We start from the raw sequence: 21,271 nt of genomic DNA, 5'->3' as shown, positions 1-21,271 counted from the left end.
TCGGGGCCGGGTGACGCAGAGCCACATCTCTGGGGACGCCCCCGCCGGGCCGCTCACTACTGCGCCTGTTCCCCGCTCTGTCCTCTAAAGCCGCCTCAGACCCCGAGCTTTGATCCTGGACGCACCTATTCTGGGGAAAGTCTCAATGTCTGTTTTACCTCTAAAAAGGGTCTGTACACTCTTATGAAACAGCCCACTAGTTCTGGAGGAAAACCCTGAAATGAAATAAGCAAGCCGAAGTGAGTTCAACGTGAGACTCTTCCTGCCTGTGACCCAGACGAGCCTGGAAGGCTGTTATGAAAACGCCTTTCCCAGGCTGTGAGCCCAGGGGTCTGGCTGGCCCACCCCGCCACAGTGAGCTAAGCAGCGGGGAAAGAGGGTGGGTGGCCGTGCAGACGCTGAGGCCCCGCCAGCCCCGTGCTTGCAGGGCTCCCGATACTTGAGGGGGCGGGGAAGCCACCAGCTCACCTGTAACACCTGGGCTTCTGTCTCCGGGCCCCAGGCCCCTGGACTCTTCACCAGCCGTCGGATTCCAGGACAGGGGCCCACAGGCTGACCCAGGAGGCTGGCAGGGCCCAGACCCCGACCTTTTCTCCAGCTGAGAGGCAGGGTCCACAGCTGCCCCCGCAGGAAGAGCACAGAGCCCTTGGGGTGTGGATACACATCGTCTTCCCAGAGCCACTCTGACCGGGGATACTTGGACACGACCTAAAAACAAACCCAAAACCACCAAACTTTCAACTTTCAAATACGGGTTAAACGAGACGCAAGAGGGATACACTCGGCTCGTTAGGATGCCCATCTCTGGGCACCAGGGCACACAGGACGAGGGTGGCCCAGATTATTTCCGGAGTCCTCTGCGGCTCCGGCATGATGCCTCTGGCTCTCCCAGTAGGTGGGGGCTGGAGAGCGCCATGCCTGCAGTTCCCACCCCCAGTGAGGCCCCTCTGGAGACCTGATGGAGGCCCTGTGGGTCCACGCCTGGCCCCCTCTGCTGTTTCCCGACAGGCCCACAGCCGGTGAGGAATGTGGGTACAGCCGGGGCTTGCGCAGAGGCCAAGCGGTGGGCGGAGCCACCGGCCTGAGTGCGGGGGTGGGGGAGCCCCCTTCCCCGACCCTGCACCCCACCCATCCCTACCTCCTCCGGCGCTGCCCAGGGGACCAGGCAGGCCCGGGCTCTCCAAGCACACTTCTCTCCAGGGCGGATGGGACCGGCCTCCCACCTTCTCTTCTGCTTTTCCTGCTGGGAGCAAACACTGGGTCAGGCTCCGACTGAGAACTGCGGAGGCCTGGAGTAGCAGGCAGCCGTTTCCAGCTTTCCTGACGGGACGACTGCTTCATTTCCCCAGGTGGAGGGATCTCACTTGTGACACTGTTTCTGTTTACCGCCAAAGCTACTGGCAACACAACCAGGTAAGGAAGCAGGCAGCCCCCAGATCTGGGTGACCTAGATCAGTGACCACTTGAGTGACCCTACTTCTCCCTTCTTGGGCCCCAATTCCACGCTTATGCTTTAAATAAGCCAATAAAGAGTGAACCTGCCAAACCCTAGACACCCTACCCTCCACCCTAATAAAAACACAGTCAGGGCTGCGCACGCTCTCTCCCCTGCACCTTGCCGGTGGGCGTGCCACGTAACCTCCACGACCTGCAAGTAATACATCCTGTGCCTCCAAGTTCCCTGACGGTTTCTGCCGAAGTGCGTCCTACAGCACACAACGCTGGCTCCAGTGGGGCTCCAGTGTGTGGGGCTGGCCCGCTACGAGTAACATGAGCTGGGGTGAGGGCCCCAGGTGTTCCTAGCTGAGAGCTTCACTATCGATATACTGGGACCGACACAACAGTATATATACGTACATATGTTATTAAGTGTGTGTAATGTGCATATAGTATATACACATATTAAAAAAAAATATATATATATATATATCAAGTTTACTGTCGGACTTTCCAATTAAACACACTCATTTAACACTCCTGGGGCCCCATGTGCCTCAATGTCCCCGCCTTCTCTCTTGGACACAGCTCATCCTATGGGGAACTCAAGCGTGACAAAAGTAGAGAACTTTCTGGCCAAGAGTCAGGCAAAGTGATGGGTGGGACTCAGAGAACCCAGTCTCTGGACCCTTGGCCCTTCTGGGGGACATGCCCCCTTCTCAGGAGACCCCAGGCTCACCTGCACTGAGACCACGGTGGTCCCCGGTCTCGCCTCTTCTCCGGCCTTCACCAGGGCTGCTGCCAGCGCGAGGGCCGCCAGGGCGTGGGGAAGGAGGGCCAAGGCCCTTGCAGCTGGGAAGGCGGTCCCTCTCTGTCACAGACAAAGCCGGGGTCAGGGCGGTGCCTGCACCCTGGGGCGGGGCTGCCGGCTCTCCTCTCCCCAACAAGCTCACCCTGCAGGAGGGGCTGCCAGAGCTCAGGCTCCAGCCTTGGGTCTTCTCCTTCTGAGCTGCTGGAGCTGGGGCTGGGGCTGGGGCTGGGGCCCGGGACAGGGTCAGCCAGGCAGGCGAAGCGCAGGGGCCCCCCGGGCAAAATCCCCTTCAGAGAGTTCTCCAGGCAGTGGAGGGGGGAGGGCTTGGTGGCTGGCCCTGGGCAAATGGCAATAAAGAAGCCCTCTGTCCATCAGCCCAATGCCCGGCAGGAGGGCCCTCTGCCTAAACAGGCGGGCTCGTGGAGCTGGTCCCTTTTCAGCTCAGCCCCATACAAGCTCTGGTGGACCCTGAACAGCGTCCTCTCTGGCCATGGGGAGTGGACAGATGCAAAGCCAGAGCCTGGCCCGGTCCCCAGTCACTCTGGAAAGGCCGCCGGGGACCCTTCCAGAAGTCTCAAGACCCTGGAAGCCATTAGCAGTCTGGTTCCAGCCAGGATTTGGGTCTTATAAGCTAGGCAGCACCCCCTACTTGCACTCACTCAGGACCTGCAGCCTGAGAAGAGATTCAGTTATGCCCACAGGAGGCCCTCCAAACCAGCTCTTTCTTGCCTGGTGGGAGTATTAGAAATACTGTACTTATTCAAGTGAGTCAGACCCTACCAGCCCACCTCAGCAAGTCTAGGAAGGAATTCTGCTGTGAGTTCAGCTACGCTGCAGCAGCAGGACACACGCCTCCACCCCCAGGCAACTAGTACAACAGAGGAAACCACCAGTCTTTCCCCCAGAGAAACGCAACTTCTGGATAAAAGCAGTGCTCTCCCCACTTCTTTTCAGCACACCTCGGGGTGCTCCAGCCAGCAGTCTTTGGGAAATGTACACACACTCCAGCTGGCAGTCCCGAATGGGTGAGATAAGGAAGGAACAGAGGAGTACAGAGGGAAGGGGACATCTGTTCCCTCATCAAACACCGTTACCGGGAGGGAAGACACGCCAGCAAGTTCCGGGGCAGAGGCAGCTCACCATCTGGGAGCCACCTCCACGGTCCTGGCCTGGCGGCCCCAGGGTCCTTGGGACCTTGCTGGTGGCAGGCAGGGATGGTGCCAGGGGCAAGTGCCTGTGGGCTGGCCAGGCGGAGGCTCCTGGTGGGCACGTCACCCCCTCGCTGTCCCAGGTGGGCTGGCTCACAGGCCTCGCCCCTCAGTCCTGTTTCAATGAGAAGCCAAGAGGCCTGTCAGCCCGGGGGCCCCGTGCTGGCACCGAGGCCAGGAAGTCACTGGACAGAGAACAACTTCTGTCACGTTGGACTCTCGGGCTCACAAGCTCCTGGAGCGCGTCATACAACAGCCCCGCAGACGTTCCCGGAGCCTCCCAAATCCCCCAGGATCTCCTCATGCCCCGACCCAGCTACCCAGACTCCCAGCAGCCCCACAGCTCAGCGGCCGTGCTGGACGCCAAGGCACGTGGGGCCGACAGCCAGGACACAGACACTCTGCGGCCCAGGCCCCGGCCCAGGCCCGGATTTGGAGCAGCAGCCGTGGGGCTGGGTGTCCCGTCCCGCCTCACCGCCGCCAAGCCTCTGCCCAGGCCGTTTCCAGGACATCATCTCATCTCAGCCTGGGATGGGGGCCCACCAGCTTCTGGGGAGGCAGCGCCCAGGGCAGTCCCTGGTGCTGGCCTCCAGCTGCTCTGGAAGGCTGCCGGGGAACCTTCCAGAAGCCTCAAGATCCTTCAGACGCCGGGCAGCACTTTACCTTCCACGCCCGCCGTCCAGTTCTTGGGCTCCACCCTCCACGGCCCCCTGTGCCCTGCCGAGGAGCAGGGCCAGGTGGGCTGCGGCCCAGGTGCAGGCATCTCTCTGAGGCAGTTCTTCAGGCCCTGGAGCGGGGAGCTTCCCTCGCGGCTTCCTGTGAAAACCCAACGCTCGCGGTCTTGGCTGGTCAGAGCTCGGTCCTGTGAACCGCAGGAGCCTCGCCTGTGCCCTGTGTCCGGTGCAGCCGGAGCTACTGGAGGAGGCGCAGGGCCCGAGGCCGGTCACGCCGGCTCAGGGCACCCGGGGGGTGGGGGCGGACCTGGCCCCAAACCCATCACTCCTGCCTCCCGGCCGCGCTGGGAGAGGCCTCCCCAGCTCGGCCGCCTACACAGAAACTGGTCAGCGGGCTGTGGTGGGGGAGATGGGCCCTGAGGCTGGAACATCGTCAGGCTGCCTTCGCTACTCAAAGAGGGAAAGGCCAAGGATGGAGCAGGTCAAGAAGGGCAACGTGGGCTTCCCTGGCGGCGCAGTGGTTGAGAGTCCACCTGCCGATGCAGGGGACACGGGTTCATGCCCCGGTCCGGGAAGATCCCACAGGCCACGGAGCGGCTGGGCCCGTGAGCCATGGCTGCTGAGCCTGTGCGTCCGGAGCCTGTGCTCCGCAACAGGAGAGGCCACAACAGTGAGAGGCCCGCGTACCGCAAAAAAAAAAAAAAAAAGGCAACGCTAATGCCTTTCAACTTGGGAAAAAACCAAATTGCCAAAATCGTATTTCTAGTGACAGAGCTGTGGATACGATAGGAACTAGATGGACTGAAACTGTTTTTCTTTTTTTTTGGCTGTGCCACGCAGCACGTGGGATCTTAGTTTCCCCGACCATTGACTGAACCCGCGCCCCCGGCAATGGAAGCGCAGAGTCCTAACCACCGGACCACCAGGGAAGTCCCTGGACGGAAATTCTAGAAAAGGCCCTTCCTGGGTCAGCTGTCACCTCAGCCATGCTCTTCCCTGAAGGCGTTTGCCGATGCTGGGCCAGGCAGAGCAGGAGAAAAGAGAAACTTCCAGAGCTTCAGGCCCCTGTGAGGCTGGAATTGCAAAGTCACGAGAGGAACCCCACACACAGCTTTCCCCACGGACGCTGCTGAGTTCTGGGGCAACGCGGGGAGCTGGGGAGCTGGGCTGGAAGCTTCTACAAGGCGGCGTGAGATCGCCCGCCGTCTGGGTGACTTAGAAAACCAGGTCTGTTGACAGAGGATGCTCGAGAAGGAATGTCCTGGTACCGACCGCAGCCCACCGCGCAGCTGCGGGGAAGAGAGGAGGGGGCAGCACAGCGCTGAGGATGCTAAGACCAAAGGTGGGAAGACGCCAAAGGGAAGCATGAAGACAGAAAGCACGGTGGAGAAGCTGCGCGCAGGATGCGGGGCCACACGCAGCGTCCCTGGAAGTCACGGCAGCGGTGGCTCAGCAACACAGGGCAGCAGAGGGAGGCAGACGCCACCCTTCCTCTGCAACCTTCCGCAGCTTTTAAGCAAGACTGAACGATCTATTACCTACTAAGAACTAAAAATTAAAAAGAAAATTCGGCTGCATGTTGGGAGGTAAAGCCCCCCCACCCACCCAAGGGACTAACCCGCGGCAGGTGCAGGGACCCAGGCCCAGGGACACTGGAGGACCCAGGCCGGCCCGATGGCCCCAGCTGGCCTGGCGCAGAGCCCTGGGTGCAGCTCCAGGCCTTTCCACTGACAGTGGGTGAGGCCAAAACACAGAGGAGAGCCCCGGGGACCGGGTGTCCATGGACAAGGCAGGCAGAGAGCACAGGTGGAGAAAAAGGTCCAGTCCTGCAAGGTCCCAAAGAGGGGACAGCTCACATGGCGGCCTCCGCGAGGAGGTACCCCGACGCACAGCCACCAAACACACCCTCTAAGGTGGTTTCACACAAACCTCATGACGTTTTTCCTTAAGTTGGAAAGTCAGTGAATATGACAGACACTGACTTCTTCGTGGCTGGGATAAGGAAGAATTTGATGTTAAAGGAGATCTTTTTACTTTTTAAGACATCTTAGTTGTCGTCCTGCCCCTTCTGAGCCAAGTCACTAAGAGAGACCCCCGCCCCCCAAAACAGGTCCTGCATCTGCTCCCGCCGTGGCATCCCCGCTCTGCTGCCAGCACCGGGCACGATGGCCTGACTTGCTTGGGCCGGACACATGGCGGTGGGCAGGGCACGCCTCCCGTCCTTCCCCAGAATCCACTCCCAGCCTCAGGCCGGCCAGCTCACCTTTTCCAGGCCGATGCCCCTGGCTGCCCTCAGGGCTCTGGAAATCCAGGTCCCCGTCAATGCTGCTGGACGAAGAGAAGCTGGTGGAGGTACCTTGGGATCCTGCAGGGAGGGCAGGGGTCTCTCATGCAGCCCCGCAGGCCCAGAGCCAGAAGAGGCCCCAAGACCACCTCTGCGGGAAATAGCACAGCTGGCATCATGGGAAAACCACAGGAGAAGAGGTCCCCTGGGCCCTGGGCTGTGGACGGGCGCCCAGACCGGCCCCAACGCCTTTCCCACTGGGATCTCCCCTTAGGTGAGGGCACTCGTGGCGCTGATTAAAATCCTGTAGCACGTCAACCCACATAAACCCAACCACGGGTCTCGTGGGCCTAGAGGGTAGGTGAACCTCTCAGTGGAGACAGTGGGCAGAAGAGTTTAACTGGCTTCCACCAAATGCAGGGGCTGTTTGGGGGTAGGTGTGAGAGGGGGCTGGGGGAGAAGGGCTGCACCCCTGAGGCCTGGGATGAGGAGGGTGGACCTGACGGTGTCCTTGGCATCCCCCTTTCTGTGCACAGGGGCAAACGCCACCCCGAGCCCATGACGTAGTCTACCTCTGCTGTGTGATCCGAGGCGCTGCAGCTCGGGCCTCTGAGACCCAGGGTCTCCTGGCTGGGGGCTCTGGGACCAAGAGCTGGCCGGCGGCTGGGAAGGTAACGACCCACTCAGGGGGATGCCCCTCAGACAGGCCTCCAGGGCTTCCAGGGGTGAGCTCGAGGCGCTGCCGGCTGGGATAGGGGAGATGCCCCATCACCATCTCTGGCCCATCCCCCCGGCCCAGCCCCGGCTGGCTGCCTGGCCTGCCTTCCGCAGGGGTGGCGAGTCCTGTACCAGGCGTGGGAGCCTGCCGGGCAGGACACCCTTCTGTGCGGGCTCTGATCTGTTTTCTGCTCCCCAATCTGGGGAAGCAACGCCAGCTGTACTCAGGCCCAGGGGCAGCGTTGGGAGAGCCACACGTAGGGGCCAGCTTCCCAACTGTTGGGAATTCTCTGCAAGACCACGGTCCTTACAGTGGAAGGCTTCCTGGGCAAGGGCCTGGGTTAAGGAGGACGGGAATTAAGGGAAGGGATTAACTGCCTGGGAAGGACGGCCAGGTGAATGCCTCTCCACCCAGGAGACAGGCAGCTGCCCCGTCCCCTGTGGGCTGGCAGAACTCTGTTGGGGCGCTGAGAACCCCACCCGGGAAGACTCGAGCAGACAAGCCCAGGCCTCACCTCGAGCGGCAGAGCCCCAGCTGGGCACTTGGACATGGGCGGTGCCTCCACTGTCCCCAGGGCTGCCCGCGGCGGAAGGGCCGTGGGTCCGCTTGCTGAGCTCACAGGCTGTGGGCTCTGGGGGCCCCTGGGCCCAGCCGTCCTCCACCTTCACTGCAGAGAGCACGCTGCCAGCTCCAGGACCAGGCCCGGGTGGAGGGGTCTGGAAGGGGCGGGGCCCTGTGGGAAGCCCCACATGAGGCCTTCTCATAGGGTTAGGATGGGGCATCCAAGGCCCCCGGCCTCCACAGCCGCCTCGGCTCCAAGGTCGTCGCTGCTCAGTCATCAGCAGATGGACCCAGTCCCACCCTCGCCTCCAGGGATTTCTGCCGAGGGATGATGCCAAGCAGCCCACCCCAGGCAGCACCGAGCCAGGGTCCTGCCTTCAAGGGCAGCGCGCCCGTCTCAGATCGACTTTCTCAAAGTTCCGGGACGCTGATGACCAGTGGTGAGCCCGTGCGAATGTGACAAGAACCCCCTCGTCAAAATGATACCCGGCACGTCTACTGCCTGGAGCTATGTCTCCTATTTTCCATCTCTCTCCCTCCCAACCATCCCCTGCTTCCTCTGGAACCCTCAGCTCCTACTGTAAGAGCCAATCTGGAATGTCACTGCACTGCTGCACCTCCTACACGCCTACGCCCTTTTACAGCACGATCCCCGACGTCTGGCTACTCCAGCCGACACACTGATGTGGACGCCCGAGTGTCTGGCTGTGGAGGGTCACCTACTGCCCTGCTTGGAGCGGAGAAAGGCAGTGGTTGGCGTCCAGGGGCCTCCCTGCCCAGCCAGTGGCCTTTACCTCCAGAATTCCTTTTCCAGGCCCCTGGGTCCTCCTGCAGCCATGGGTCCCTTGCTCCTGAGGGGCTGGGTTGCTTGTCCCGGGCCTCTGGGATCTCCTTCAGACAGTTCAGCAGACTCTGGAGGGGACAAGGCCCTGAGGCTGTCTCTGTCTTCACTACAGAAAAAAGGAACACACGTTCCCCCTGAATCGGCGCCTTCAGGCTCGGTGACAAACACCCAAAAGGGGAATTCAGTTAAAAGGTCCAAGGCCAGAAATCTGGAGATGCAGGTCCTCTTACAACTCACTCAGCCTCGCACAGGCCACTGTCTTCTTAGTGCTTGGTTTAAAAATGCCTGTCTACACACCTCCCAGAACTGGATGGATGAAAGGAGGATGTGAAAATGCACCCTATGGGCAGAGCATACGGTGCTACTCTGGGTACAAACGAAGGAAGTGGGTGGACTGGGTTGCTGCTTGCAGATGGTTCTCTGGGCCCTGAACAGAACTTAATTTGAGGAGGCCCAAGCTTTTTACACACACACACACACACACACACACACAAACACACACACAGTGTACCTATGCCTCACAACAGCCCTCTAAGGTGGGAACAATTATCCCCTTTTACAGACTGGAAACCAAGGCTCAAAGCCTGGAGGAGCGTCTCACAGTCTGCCCAGCTAACAGGCGTCAGGGTCCAGGGCTGGGGCTCTTGCCCCCACCGCGTCACCCTGCTCCCCCAAGCCCACCGCAAGCATCCCACTTCGTGTCAACATGAAGTGACATCACGCATCATCTCCTCCTCAGGTGTCCCATATCAGGACGAGTAAAGAACCCAGGGCAAAGTCTATTTCTGAGCTTTCTTACACCAGCTGACCAATGCTGCTCCCCTAAGACAGCCATCTGGCTCCAGAAATGTGACACTGACGATACTGGAACGGCCAAGCTGGCGACGATCCTCAGGGAGGATGTTGTATTTATAGACAAGGATCCATCCAAGGGCAATTCCGCGGGCTCAGAAACCTTGGCGCGAGGAGACGGGTCCGCAGGGACTCACCTGCCCAGGGCGGGCTCCCGGGCCGCAGCTCTGCTCCGGTCAGCTGGGACGCACCCAGGCTGCGGGCTGGTGGCAGTAAGCGCAGGGGCCGCTCGGGGTGCTGGGGCCCGGGCTCGAGGATTTCCTTCAGGCAGTTGATGAGGCCTTGCAGGGGGCTGTTCCCAGGAGAGGTTCCTGCAGCTCCTGTAAGGCCCGCACGCTCAGGGCAGCCCTGAATGCGGCAGCTGTGGGACCTTCAGGGTCAGATTTCCCACCCGTGAGAATGCGGGCGACGTCTGAGCGCCACGCCGGGCGGTCAGGAGGCTGAGGTGGGAGCCACACGACGCCTCCCTTTTCCCACCCCCTCAGCTCCGGCGCAGGCCCCGCCCTCGGGACAGGCAGCCCCTCACCTGCCCCCGTGGCCCCTCTCTCCTGATTCCTGTGGCTCTTCCGCCTGCCGGGGCTACAGGTCGGAGGGCTAGGCTCCTGGCTGGGGGCCCCTGGGCTTTCCTCCTCCACAGGCCTTGGCATGTCAGCAGTTTCTGTTGCAGGAGAGACAGGAAGGCCTCTCTAGCCCCAGCTCCTGACCCTGAGAAGTCACGCAGGATCTGGTCCCCCGAGAGGACAGGCCTCTCCAGGCCCTAAATCCCTGAGGGGCAGCCAAGTCCTGGGAACCTGGATTTGCGGCAGAGCCAGCTCCCGCAGGCTTGTTCCAGGAGTCCATCCTGGGGAAGGCAGGGTCTCTCCCTGTTTCCTTCTGGTGTAAATGTAAGCACAAGACTGTCCACTCCGGGACCCTCCCCCACCCCCAGCCTCTGACTCTGGCTCAGCAGGTCATATGCCCATAGCCTCAACACGCAGGCCCAAGCCTTGTACATGTTTCTCAAAGCTGGGCACGTGGCAAAGGTGCCAGGTGACCCCTGAAACTACAGGCTAAATGGGGTACGTTTTCCAGGAGTGCCAATTTTATGCCATATTAATTTGAAATGTTTCAGATAAAAACAGATATTCAGACAAATGTATAATTTGCAAAAATTTTAAAATAAAATGAGACCCAGAGAAATTGCAGTGGCCACCTTGCCCTCCCCGACTATTAACGCTGCCCCGGCAAGAAGCTCTGAGAGTCAGGTCCGGGGCCACAGGCACGCTGCACACAGCACCCCGCGAGTGGGGCCGAGCACCTCGCATCTGCGCTGGCCCACGGGCGGAGGCCCAGCACTAGGCCTGCTCCCTGGGGCCCCCGTGCTGGGTCATACTCACTGATGGGGAGGGGGCTCCCCTGCCCCCTGGCTCTGGGCGGGCTGCGGGATGAGCTGCCGCTGGGCATGGCGGCCAGGCCAGGCCGGCCGACTGGTGTGTCCGGAAGGCAGCCGAGCAAGCCTCGGAGAGGGCAAGTATCCCCCATCACAGCTGCTGCTGGGGGCGGGACACTGGAATTAAGCCCTGCAGGAGGCAAAATGCCCCCACCATTGTCCCATCCTGGCCCTTCCCTGCCGTGTTCCACTAACAACGACCAGGACGTCAGTAACCTCCACCCTGTCATCTCTGGGCTCTGACCGTAGATTCATAGTCTAGGTCTTGTTCTGATAAGATCCTTCTCACCCCATCATCAGCTGAGCGGACTCAAAGGAACCCTATGGGCTGGGGCTGCTGGGGACAGACTCCTGAGGAGGTGAGAGTGCCGGCGAGCAGAGCTTGGGGAAGGAGGGAGAGTCTGGTGAGGTGGGAAGAGTGCAGGCTCGGGGGGCCTGGCCGCTCATCTACAGAACAGGGCTGGCCTCGCCCACCACGCAGGGCACGGCACGACGGGGGCCCCAAGGGCGTGGATGAAGCCAGGCAGAGCCAGTAGAGAAGAGTCAGAAGCTGCTGTCTCACCACGATCCACGCTCTCTCAGAGGACAGGCACGCCGTCCGGGTTCATGCAGTGGGGCGACTCCACCCAGGGCCTGGCAGGGGCCGGGCAGGCGCACAGCGCTGCCCACAGCTTGAACTTGTCTGTGGGATGCAGAGGGCCTGCCCGCTGTCGACTCACCCTCAGGGCTCGCCCCCTCCCCGTCCAGGCTGGCTCCCCTGCTCTCAGGGCTGACTTCCCCGAACAGGAACTCTGGGATCTCCTTCACCAGCTGCACCAGGGCGCTGAGGTGCAGGCTGTGCTGGGGGGCTCCTCCTGCCAAGAGGCCACAGGGAACCCCCCGCATTAGCTCGGCACTCATGCTGCTGTTTGCGGCGTCATGCTGCGTCTCATGTAATCCTCCCACCACGTGAGGGGCAGCAAAGGAGAGACCCATGTCCGCAGACAAAGAGGACCTGGGCTCAGGGCACAGCCAGGAGCAGGACGCTGGGGACCACGGGTAACTGAGCTCCTGTCGCTCGTTCCCTGTTACTCCTCCGAGGGGACCGCCAAGGAGGGCTGCCTCCCCGTGCCCTGCCACTATCCGGGCCCCTGCCTTTCCTGGCACCCCCTGGACCACATCCACCGCCCAAAGCCTCTGGACCTTCAGGGGCTGCAGGCTGGCTCTGCACGGGTGGTGGCGGGAAGGGGGCCTAAGCGGGGAAAGCTCTCCAAGGTGACCCCAGCTTTCTTCTGAGCACTTCATGTGATGGGCAACAGTGTACCAGGCTCCCGGCCCAGAGGGGTGAGGGGTGAAAGGTCATGGAGGGGTCGGTGTGGCGAGGCGGGGAGGGTTGCGGTCACAGCGTCCCGGAAGGAACGGAGCCAGAGGCTGAGGACACGTGGGAAGGACACGAGTGAGTCCACCTGGGCCTAGCCTACCCAGGAGGACCAGGACCCCAAAAGGGCCTGTCCTCGTCCGCCAAGATTACTCACCCAGGGGCCCTCCTCCCCGCGGAGGGTCCTGCCCATCAGCAGCACAGCCCCCGCCCCCCACGGCTCCTCCAGGCTCCGAGGGACACAGGAAGGCAGAGAGGGGCAGCAGCTCCACTGTCCCTGGGAAGGAAAAGAGGGACAGTCCCGGGAGTGGAAGCCGGCCTCCGCCCCCCAACACGCGATCACGCCAGCAGCCCGGGCACCTGCAATCCACGCACCTGTGCACGTGTGTGTCCGTATGAGCACCCAAACCCCAGGGACGGTCAGAACCTCGGGGACCAGTGCTGTTTTGCCAGTCTGTTAGGGCCCCCACCGAATCACACCCAGCACCCTAGTACAGTCCACAGAAACGACAGCATAGAAGACCCGCGAGGCCCCCAGCTCAGCGCAAGGCTCCCGATGCCACCTCGTGTGTAAGCAAAGCCCAAGGCCCGGTGGGTCCCAGGGTCCAGAGCGACTCGGGACCCGGCCTCCCGTCCACCCGCCAGCCAGCTCCTGCCTGCCCCTCACCCAGGGAGGCCAGCGTCTCGTAGTTCTCCCGCATCACGTCCAGGTAGAGCGCCCTCTGCCCCTCCCCCAGCAGCCGCCACTCGTCCTCGGAGAACCGCACGGCCAGGTCCTGGAAGGCCATGGACACCTGTGGGCACAATCTCAGGGGAGTTGGCTGGTTCCCTCCCGGCAAGGCCCGCCTAGTCATCCTCAGCTTGCCTGTGTCTCCAGGTGGACACCAGAGGGGGGGCAGTAGTGACAGAGAGCGTGGGGCGGGCGCCTGACACACGAGAACGGGCAAAGGGGCAACGGGAGTCTGCTCAAGAGACAGTGACGGGGGTCAACTGTGTCCCCCAAAAGTTACGCCAAAGACTTCACCCCAGTACCTGAGAACGTGGCTTTATTTGAAAATAGGGTTGCTGCAGATGTAATTAGTTAAGGTGAGGTCATAATGGAATAAGGCAGGTCCTTAATCCAATATGACGGGTGTCCTTAAAAGAAGAGGAACAGAGACGGACCCACAGGCAGGAAAAGTCCATGTGACAATGGAGACGGAGGCTGGAGTGATGCAGCCACAAGCCAGGGAATGCCCGAGGCCACCAGAAGCTGGAAGAGGTGAGGCAGGAGCCTCTTCCAGAGCCTTTGGAGAGGCTTCGTAAGATTAAAGAGACATTGTGTCCTAATTTCTTCAAAAATAGTCATTAAGTGGGCTTTAAAATGGCCGTCAGACCCTAGAAGATGACCAGCATCTCGAAGGCATGTATTTTAAATTACAGCAAAAATTAACTTCATGCAAATTAAGCACAAAGTTTATATTTATATTAAGCAGAATATAAATTACGGGAAGGGTCCTTCTGGCTTAGGAACAAATGCTAAACTATTTATCTGTAAGAAAAAAATTATTAAATAAAATGAAGACACTCCTAATAAAGCAAAGATAATCTACTGCCTTGTTTCATCAACTCAAGTGAGTGATTTTAAAAACCATCGCTGTGGGACTTCCCTGGTGGCGCAGTGGTTAAGAATCCACCTGCCAACGCAGGGGACACGGGTTCGAGCCCTGGTCCAGGTGTGGCGCAACTAAGCCCGTGTGCCACAACTACTGAGCTTGCGCTCTAGAGCCCGCGAGCCACAACTACTGAAGCCCACGCACCACAACTACTGAAGCTCGCGCGCCTAGAGCCCGTGCTCCACAACAAGAGAAGCCACCGCAATGAGAAGCCCGCGCACTGCAGCAAAGAGTAGCCCCCGCTTGCCGCAACTAGAGAAAGCCTGCGCGCAGCAGTGAAGGCCCAACACGGCCATAAATAAATAAATAAATAAATGTAAAAACCATCGCCGCCACCAACCACAGCCTTGTCACCAATGGCATCTGCTCCCCGCTCTGTCTCCCGCTGACCACGGGCACCACGAGGACACACCCGGCTGGAGGCAGCCTCTCCACGGGCTACCTGCCTTCGGTCCAGAGTCCGAAGGCCCACAAGTGGTCAGACACCGCAGTCTCCTCCTCCTCGGCCCCCTGTGCATTCTGACCACCGGACAGCCGCTCAGCAGGCCAGCGGGCTCTCCTGAACTAACCTCTGCCCCCTGGCTGGGTATGGGCACCTCCTCTCGGGAACACGCTCAGACGCCCTCCGAAACATCTCTCAAAGAGCCACCCTCATCTCTTCCTGGCCTTCTGGACAGAGAGCTCGTAGCCAAAGTTCAGGTCCGTATGGAAGAGCAGGCCTGACGCTGCTGCCCCGAGAAAGGCTTGCCTGCGAGGCTGGCCTGAGGCTGGTGTTGGGGAACTTGGATTCTGGGAGGTTCCCACGGTCTCCTGACTGATGAGGACGGTTTGCTGGGCCCAGACTGTTTGTACAAACAGTGCGGTTGATGCTGAACACTGCCTTCCTTCTGGGGCTCTGGGATTTCAGTACATGCCAGGAGGAGGGTGTCTACGTGGTCTGCATCCAGTCTCTAGTGAGCTTCCCCGGGAGAGGACATTTCACACCGGTTGTCACAACTCACGGCTGGAGGAATTAAGTACGACCTGTGTGACGCCGCCAGGAGAGGACGCGTCTCCTGCTCCGTCGGGACTCTGCCCCGTGCCTTTCCCCTCGGCTGATCGTGACTGCGTCCTCTGGCTGTAATGAATCACAGCCGTGAATACAACTATACGACGGGTCCCGGGAGTCCTCCTAGCAAATCCCTGACCCTGGGGTGGTCTCAGGGACCCCGACACAGGGTCCCACTACACGTCCCAACAGGACACGAGCACTGTGCGGGCCCAGAGGGTGTCCCACCTGGCACATCTGGCGGCGAGGCCTCACGACCCAGCCTGGCCCTAGCTTTGCAGCCTCGTCCCCCGCTGCTTCCACTCACGCCTCCCTCCTGGCATCCACAGCCCACCTGCCTCGCTCTGTCCTCTGTTCCTCTCTCCTCTTCTTCCGTCTCTCCCTCCCAGAGTCTGAATCCCAGCCAGGCTCGGGAACCCTGGAGCTGGTGGAGCAGGGAGACGCTTTGGTTCGGGAGTCCCTGTCTGCTCTGCGGACCGTGATGGAATAAAATTTGTTTTTAAGGCAGAACAAGGAAACCGAAGCATAACATACTCCCTGCCTGTGCTGGGCCCCCCTAACGTGCAATGGGCATCTACATCATACGTTAAGCAGACTTCCACAAAGGCAGGAATGTCTGCTCAACCATAAAGATCAATGCGTTTTTTCCTTCTTCATTCTCTTCCTAATTCTGTATGGGGTCATGGTGACCTGCTGTACGTGTAGATCTGGACTGTGTATCTTCGGTGAACTTTATGTAAAATGTCAGTGTGTCATTTTGACAAACGATCCTTTGTCTCTAGAATGTACATAACTGTGCCTTCGACCTCTAACAAGTGGAACAGTCCTCAGAGTTTTCTGAAAGACTGTCTCTCGGGTTATAATCCTCAGGTTGGCGTGAATAAAATTCTCTATTTCTCCTTTAGATCGACGACTGGTTAGCTTTTTGTCAATGTTCGGGAGGCTCAGACTTGTCCCAACAGGCCCAGGGGCTGAATGGGCACAAACGCTGCCAGCAGGCTGCATGCACACGTTTATAGATGCTGTTGTGATGAACACATGTGTGTCCTTTAAATACTGAATTTATTTTAAAATACATGGAAAGGCTAAATTCTAATGTACTAAGTTTTCAACGTTAAGAAAGAGGGTCACAGAATCAAAAAGGTTGGCACCCCCTATGAGTAGTCCCACTCTCTCACCACCACAGCCAAGGAAAAGTGGGGAGGGGGCAGGAGAGGGTCAAGGAGTTACAATTACTTCACTCTCTTTTCCCTTAGACACTCAAATACGTGTTAAATTCCCACTATGACCAATTGCTAGAGAAAAGTAAGTGTCCCCAGAGCCTGGAAACAAGTCACACCAAGCCCTGGAGGAAAGATCGGCCACTGGAGGGGGCCTAGCAATGGCAGGGAGTTTGGAAGCCCCAGGTCCTGGCCTTTGGACCTGTCAGGGAGGCTGGAGGGCAGGCGGAGGGGCTGGCACCAACACTGCGGCACTGTCACCATGGACCACGCCTAGAGAAGGGCACTGGGGGCTCCAGAGTCTGTCTGGGCTTCCTGGCCTTGCCCAGGTGACAAGAGTCTCTGTCCTGCACCGCAGGGCTCTTCCTAAGGGAGACGGGTGCTTCAGGCCATCCTGGCTCCACGATGCCAGCTTACCCAGCAAACCTCTGTGCTCGGACTCTGTTAACCCTGGGCTTCCCATGCAGATTTCACGTTAGGTGGTCAAACACGTAATCGGCCACCATATAGTTCCAGTTTGATCGTCAGCTCTATTTTTCACCGTAAGTTAAGGAACTGGCATATTCTGATTTATCTCTCTGTCCTTTGTGAGTCTGGTTAGTGTACGTTGATCCCCCTGAGAATTATAAGGGGGGGGGATGCACCGACCGACACCAGGCTCTGCACCTGCAAAACAAAAGTGCCACCCAAAACACACGCCCATTTTATAGGAGGCCGGTAAGGAGAGCCAAGGTGGGCTTCGAGGCCACGTCTTCTCCACCTTCTGGCAGCTCCACACAGGGCTGGCTCTGCAGGTCCCTTAGCTCAAGGGAAGAACACGCAGATCCCAGCTACCGAGCTGCAGAGGCCCCGCCCCCGGCCCTCTCTAGGGAACACCAGCCACGCTGAGAACTGACACGGCCTCGATAGCTCCCTCTCTGGAGATGAGAGCTGGGGTCGTGGTACCTTCTCTGCCTGTACACTTTCCCCAACACGCCACATTTTATATGTGGACCAGGTGCGTGAGACCCCAGCCAGCCTCTCAGCTCCATCCATCTCTGTCCCTCCCTCTAACCCACTCGGATGCTAAGTGAGATGTCACACACAGGGGGCCTAAACATCAGCAGAGGGGTGATCCCTACACGCTTCCGAGCACTTCAGATCTCTCGTTTGATTGACAGGATGGCCCTACGCAGGCAGCTGCTCAGGCACTTTATCCTGGGCTTGGGGCGAAGGTTCCAAAGCAAGGAGGGGTGATGCAGCAGGAGCAGGCAGACAGCCAGGGTCCAAGTCTACGACCCTAGACTCTGCTTGACTGTGACTATAACCTATCAGAAGATCAGTAAACCTTAACAAACCAAGCATCAAACAACCACTTTTATTTTTTTTGGCCACGCCTTGCGGCATGCGAGATCTTAGTTTCCAGACCAGGGATCAAACCCACGTCCCCTGCATTGGAAGCACAGAGTCTTAACCACTGGACTGCCAGGGAAGTCCCAAACATCCACTTTTTAGAAAATCATTATTACCCAGTACAGTTTGTGGCGATAGATTGTGGGAGTATCTGTAACAAACAAATTCTCATTCTCAGTAACCTCTTAATAAAAGCTGAACTTTTAACAAGATTTTCAAGGTGGTGATGGAGGGGAGGGGTAGGGTCCTGGGTAAAAATAAAATGATCCTGTAGCCACTGATAATGGCAGAGTCCAAATGGCATGGCCCTTGCTGGAGCAGGAAGTGGGGAGAGTAAGGGTCCAGCAGAGCCAAGTGGCAGGTCTGTTGCAGAGCTAGTTCAAGTCAGCAGACAGCTTCTCTGTTTGTCAAACTGGGTGAAAAATACTCTGTCGTTATCTTCTCCCATCAGAAGCTATTTACTACCTAACATCTGAAAAAACAGAAAGGCTTTTAGGTTCAAAGGATTTACTTCAGAATTTCCTTTTAATCAGGACTGATTTTCTCACCTCATCTTAGATCTACTAAATCATGATTATGTTTAGTGCTTTCAGAGCCCAGAAATTGACATTTTCAAGTTTCCCAGATGATTCTGACACATTCTAAGTTTAGAATCACAGGGCCAGGGGAGAGCTGCCCTCCAGTCACGGCCCCGGAGACTGGACAGAACCTGCCCTGCCTGCCAGAATGAAAACTACTCGGGTGAACGGGACCCTCTCCTCCCGCCAGGGGCCAGCTGTCCACCACAGTATGTCTGTGAACTAGAAATCACCGACAACTGCTGTACACCTTCAAGGCTCAGTGAACATTTAGTGCCAACTTCCACTCACAACAGGGGGGTTCTTCAATTTCTCCTTGAACACCTATAGCAATGCAGGGCTCACCACAGTCCCATCGTTGGCCTGATCTGTCAGTTAAGAAGTTCTGGAACACGAACGGGCAGAGTGTGGGGCTTTGGGCTTGACCTCAGGAGCCAGGCTGCTGGAATTCCAATCCCTGCTTTGCTTCACATTAGCTAAGGGCTCGGCAAACTCATCTATAAAACGGGGATCAAAGCAACCTCTCTCGGGACTTCCCTGGTGGTGCAGTGGATAGGACTCTGTGCTCCTAATGCAGGGGGACCGGGTTTGATCCCTGGTTGGGGAACTAGATCCCACATGCATGCCACAACTGGGAGTTCGCATGCCACAATGAAGGAGCCCATGTGCTGCAACTAAGGAGCCCATGAGCTGCAACTAAGGAGCCTGCCTACTGCAACTAAGACCTGGTGCAACCAAATAAATAAATAAATAAATAAATATTTTTTAAAAACCCCAAACCTCTCTCATAGGGATGTTGTGAAGATTAAATGAATTAACATAGGAAAAGTGCCTGGAACAAATGCTGGGACGTGATAAGTGCTACGATTCCTATTCTTAGAGCCGAATCTGTCTGCCTAGCGTCCACCTGTAGGTCACAGCCGGCCACCTCCAGCTGCAGAGTGGGCTCTTACACACACCATTCCTGACCTTGAGTGCCTCTTTATCTCCAGGCTAAATATACCAGCTCTTTTAGACATCTGGAAGAGATGGTTTCCAGGCCATTCATCACCTCAGCCAAAAGATAAACTCTTGTATGACAAAGTTCTCATAAAACGGGAATGGGAATTGACTGTGGCCAGGGGAGGTGGTTCCATCAGTAGTCTCCCCCTACCCAGAAAAAGCAGAGGAAGAGTGAGGAGTGTGTGTGTGTGTGTGTGTGTGTGTGTGTGCGCGCGCGCGCACACACATCAGCGCAAACCCGCTCTCCCAGCATGTTTCAGGCTCAGACTCTGGGCTTCCAGATCAGATCCCGAACCCTGCTGCCCCACCTGCGGGCTATGCTCCCACGCCCCTGACCCTCTGGCAGTCCTGCTGGACAGGAAGACAGGAGGCCGTCCCTGTTCCTCTCCCTCTGACTGTAACCTACCACTCCTCAAGGCCACTCCTGGGCACCTTCTCCATGAAGCTACACAATGGGAGGACACACTCCAAAACATGAGATCTAAAAGATCCAACCCCTCATTGTACAGAAGAGTTAACTATGGTACGAGGAGGCCTGAGCATGGGGCCAGCGGGCATATCTGAGCTTGGGTGTCCGTGGGCTCCCTAACTACACAACCAGATCTGCAGAGGGGACTGCCCTTGTTCCCACAGCATCCAAACTGCTTGGCTTCTCCCTTTCTCCCAGGAGCCTGTGGGGCATTAATGTCGCCAAGGTCCTGGCACAGTGCTGCTCTGCCTGGCCACAGACTGCCCCAGCCACTCTCCCAACACCACCACCCCTTCCCCCGCCCTCAAACCACGGAGCCCACGGTTGTCTGAGGCTGGCCCAAGCTCATGAGCCACCACAATTACAGAGCTAGCCCCAGGGACCCACCCAGCAGAACGTGCAGCAGCTCCCCTTTGGTACCATCAGGTTTCCTAGCACCTTCACACAACTTGCCCAAACTGGTCCCAGGCTATGACAGATGGGGCTCTCCCGCCACCTCTCGGACCTACACATCTCACCTAATGGATAAAACCCGGTACCTCGTTCTATGCCCTCCCCCCGCCCAGAGTCCAGGATCCTACCAAGAATGAAAGTGAACAGATTTACTCATTCTCCTTAGGCCTTCGTGCCCATCGCTCCCAGTATAATTTATCATTAAAAGCCAAGAAGAGAGGGTGATGCTTAACCCAAAGGAACGAGTTTCCAAAGGTGGAGACTCCAAGTATGCGTACACTGTGGGGCGGGGAGAAGGGAGGGGGGCGTCCGGGGACCTAGACTTCTCCGCACCAAATCTTGCGCACCAGCACTCTCCCCCCGACCCGGCCAAAGTTGGCGGGTCCCAGGCTCGCCCCCGCCCTCCAGGCACGCACATCGCCGCGTGGAGCAGACCCGCCGAGGCGTCCGTCTGTTCTCGCCGGCTGGCGGCGGGGTCCCGGCTCGCGGCGCCGTCCGCGCTAGCCTTACCTGGCGCGCCATCCCGGACTCAGCCTCCGTTCCTGGCTTCCGGCACGGCCGGGGGCACCCGCTCCCCGCCCACAGGCTGCGTCGCGACCCTCGGCGGCGGCGGCTGCGACCTAGGTCGGCGCAGGAGGAAACCGGGCCGGGCGCGCAGGCCGTTGAGGAGGGGCGGGCGTGGGGCGTCGCATCCCAGGAGAGGGGGACCAGCCTCCGCGGCCCTCCGGGCGCAGGCGCGAACTACACTTCCCAGAAGGCGCCGCGGCGCCGCCCGGAGGAGGGGCGAGGTGAAGGCGGGGCGAGGTGAAGGCGGGGCGAGGTGAAGGCGGGGCGAGCCTGTTGGGCGCCCTCTGCCCGCTGGTTCAGCCGAGACCCCGAGAAGCTGCCAGGGGGGCTTGGCGCCGGGATCTGCCGGGTGGTCAGCTTGCGGTGTGCTTGCACACGTAAACCCATCTATCCACACATCCATCCATCCATTCTTGCATCCATTATTTACTGAGCGCATCCTATGTGCCAGGTGGGATGCTCGGATTAAACGGGAACCGCCTCTTCCAGAGGACGCATCCCGTAAACCGACCTTGACTAGGGCCGCCGGGGAGGCGTGGGGGAAGCGGGTCCCGCGAGGTGCGGAGGGGGCTGCAGACCAGACCGCTCGGCTGGGATAGTGTGTGGGTCAGAGTGGCTGCCTGAGCCCAGCACATACTCAGATCTGTCACCCCGCTCCCGCGCTCGCCGTAGCATTGACCCGTGTGCCGCTATATCTGTGTGACTACTTGCT

At 58.9% G+C, this 21,271-nt stretch overlaps 1 protein-coding gene across 1 annotated transcript in view; it reads right to left on the bottom strand.

Annotated features, from left to right (window-relative positions):
• Positions 1-20,725, bottom strand: part of KRBA1 (KRAB-A domain containing 1) — a 28,464-nt gene extending 7,739 nt beyond the window's left edge. The window contains 19 exon segments of the mRNA XM_067747327.1: positions 126-215; positions 469-708; positions 1,139-1,243; positions 2,177-2,308; positions 2,391-2,585; positions 3,389-3,571; positions 4,120-4,272; positions 6,394-6,512; positions 6,514-6,565; positions 6,987-7,160; positions 7,647-7,865; positions 8,488-8,643; positions 9,527-9,709; positions 9,916-10,047; positions 10,766-10,921; positions 11,538-11,672; positions 12,333-12,452; positions 12,843-12,969; positions 20,503-20,725. Of these exon segments, the coding sequence (XP_067603428.1) occupies positions 126-215; positions 469-708; positions 1,139-1,243; positions 2,177-2,308; positions 2,391-2,585; positions 3,389-3,571; positions 4,120-4,272; positions 6,394-6,512; positions 6,514-6,565; positions 6,987-7,160; positions 7,647-7,865; positions 8,488-8,643; positions 9,527-9,709; positions 9,916-10,047; positions 10,766-10,921; positions 11,538-11,672; positions 12,333-12,452; positions 12,843-12,969; positions 20,503-20,514 (2,683 nt within the window). The 5' untranslated portion in view covers positions 20,515-20,725.
• Between the last annotated feature and the right edge of the window lie 546 nt (positions 20,726-21,271).

Source organism: Pseudorca crassidens, chromosome 8, assembly GCF_039906515.1.
Source record: "Pseudorca crassidens isolate mPseCra1 chromosome 8, mPseCra1.hap1, whole genome shotgun sequence".
Lineage (NCBI taxonomy): Eukaryota > Metazoa > Chordata > Mammalia > Artiodactyla > Delphinidae > Pseudorca > Pseudorca crassidens.
The sequence above is the reverse complement of the archived record's forward strand: the minus strand, read 5'-3'. Positions and strand labels throughout refer to the sequence as shown.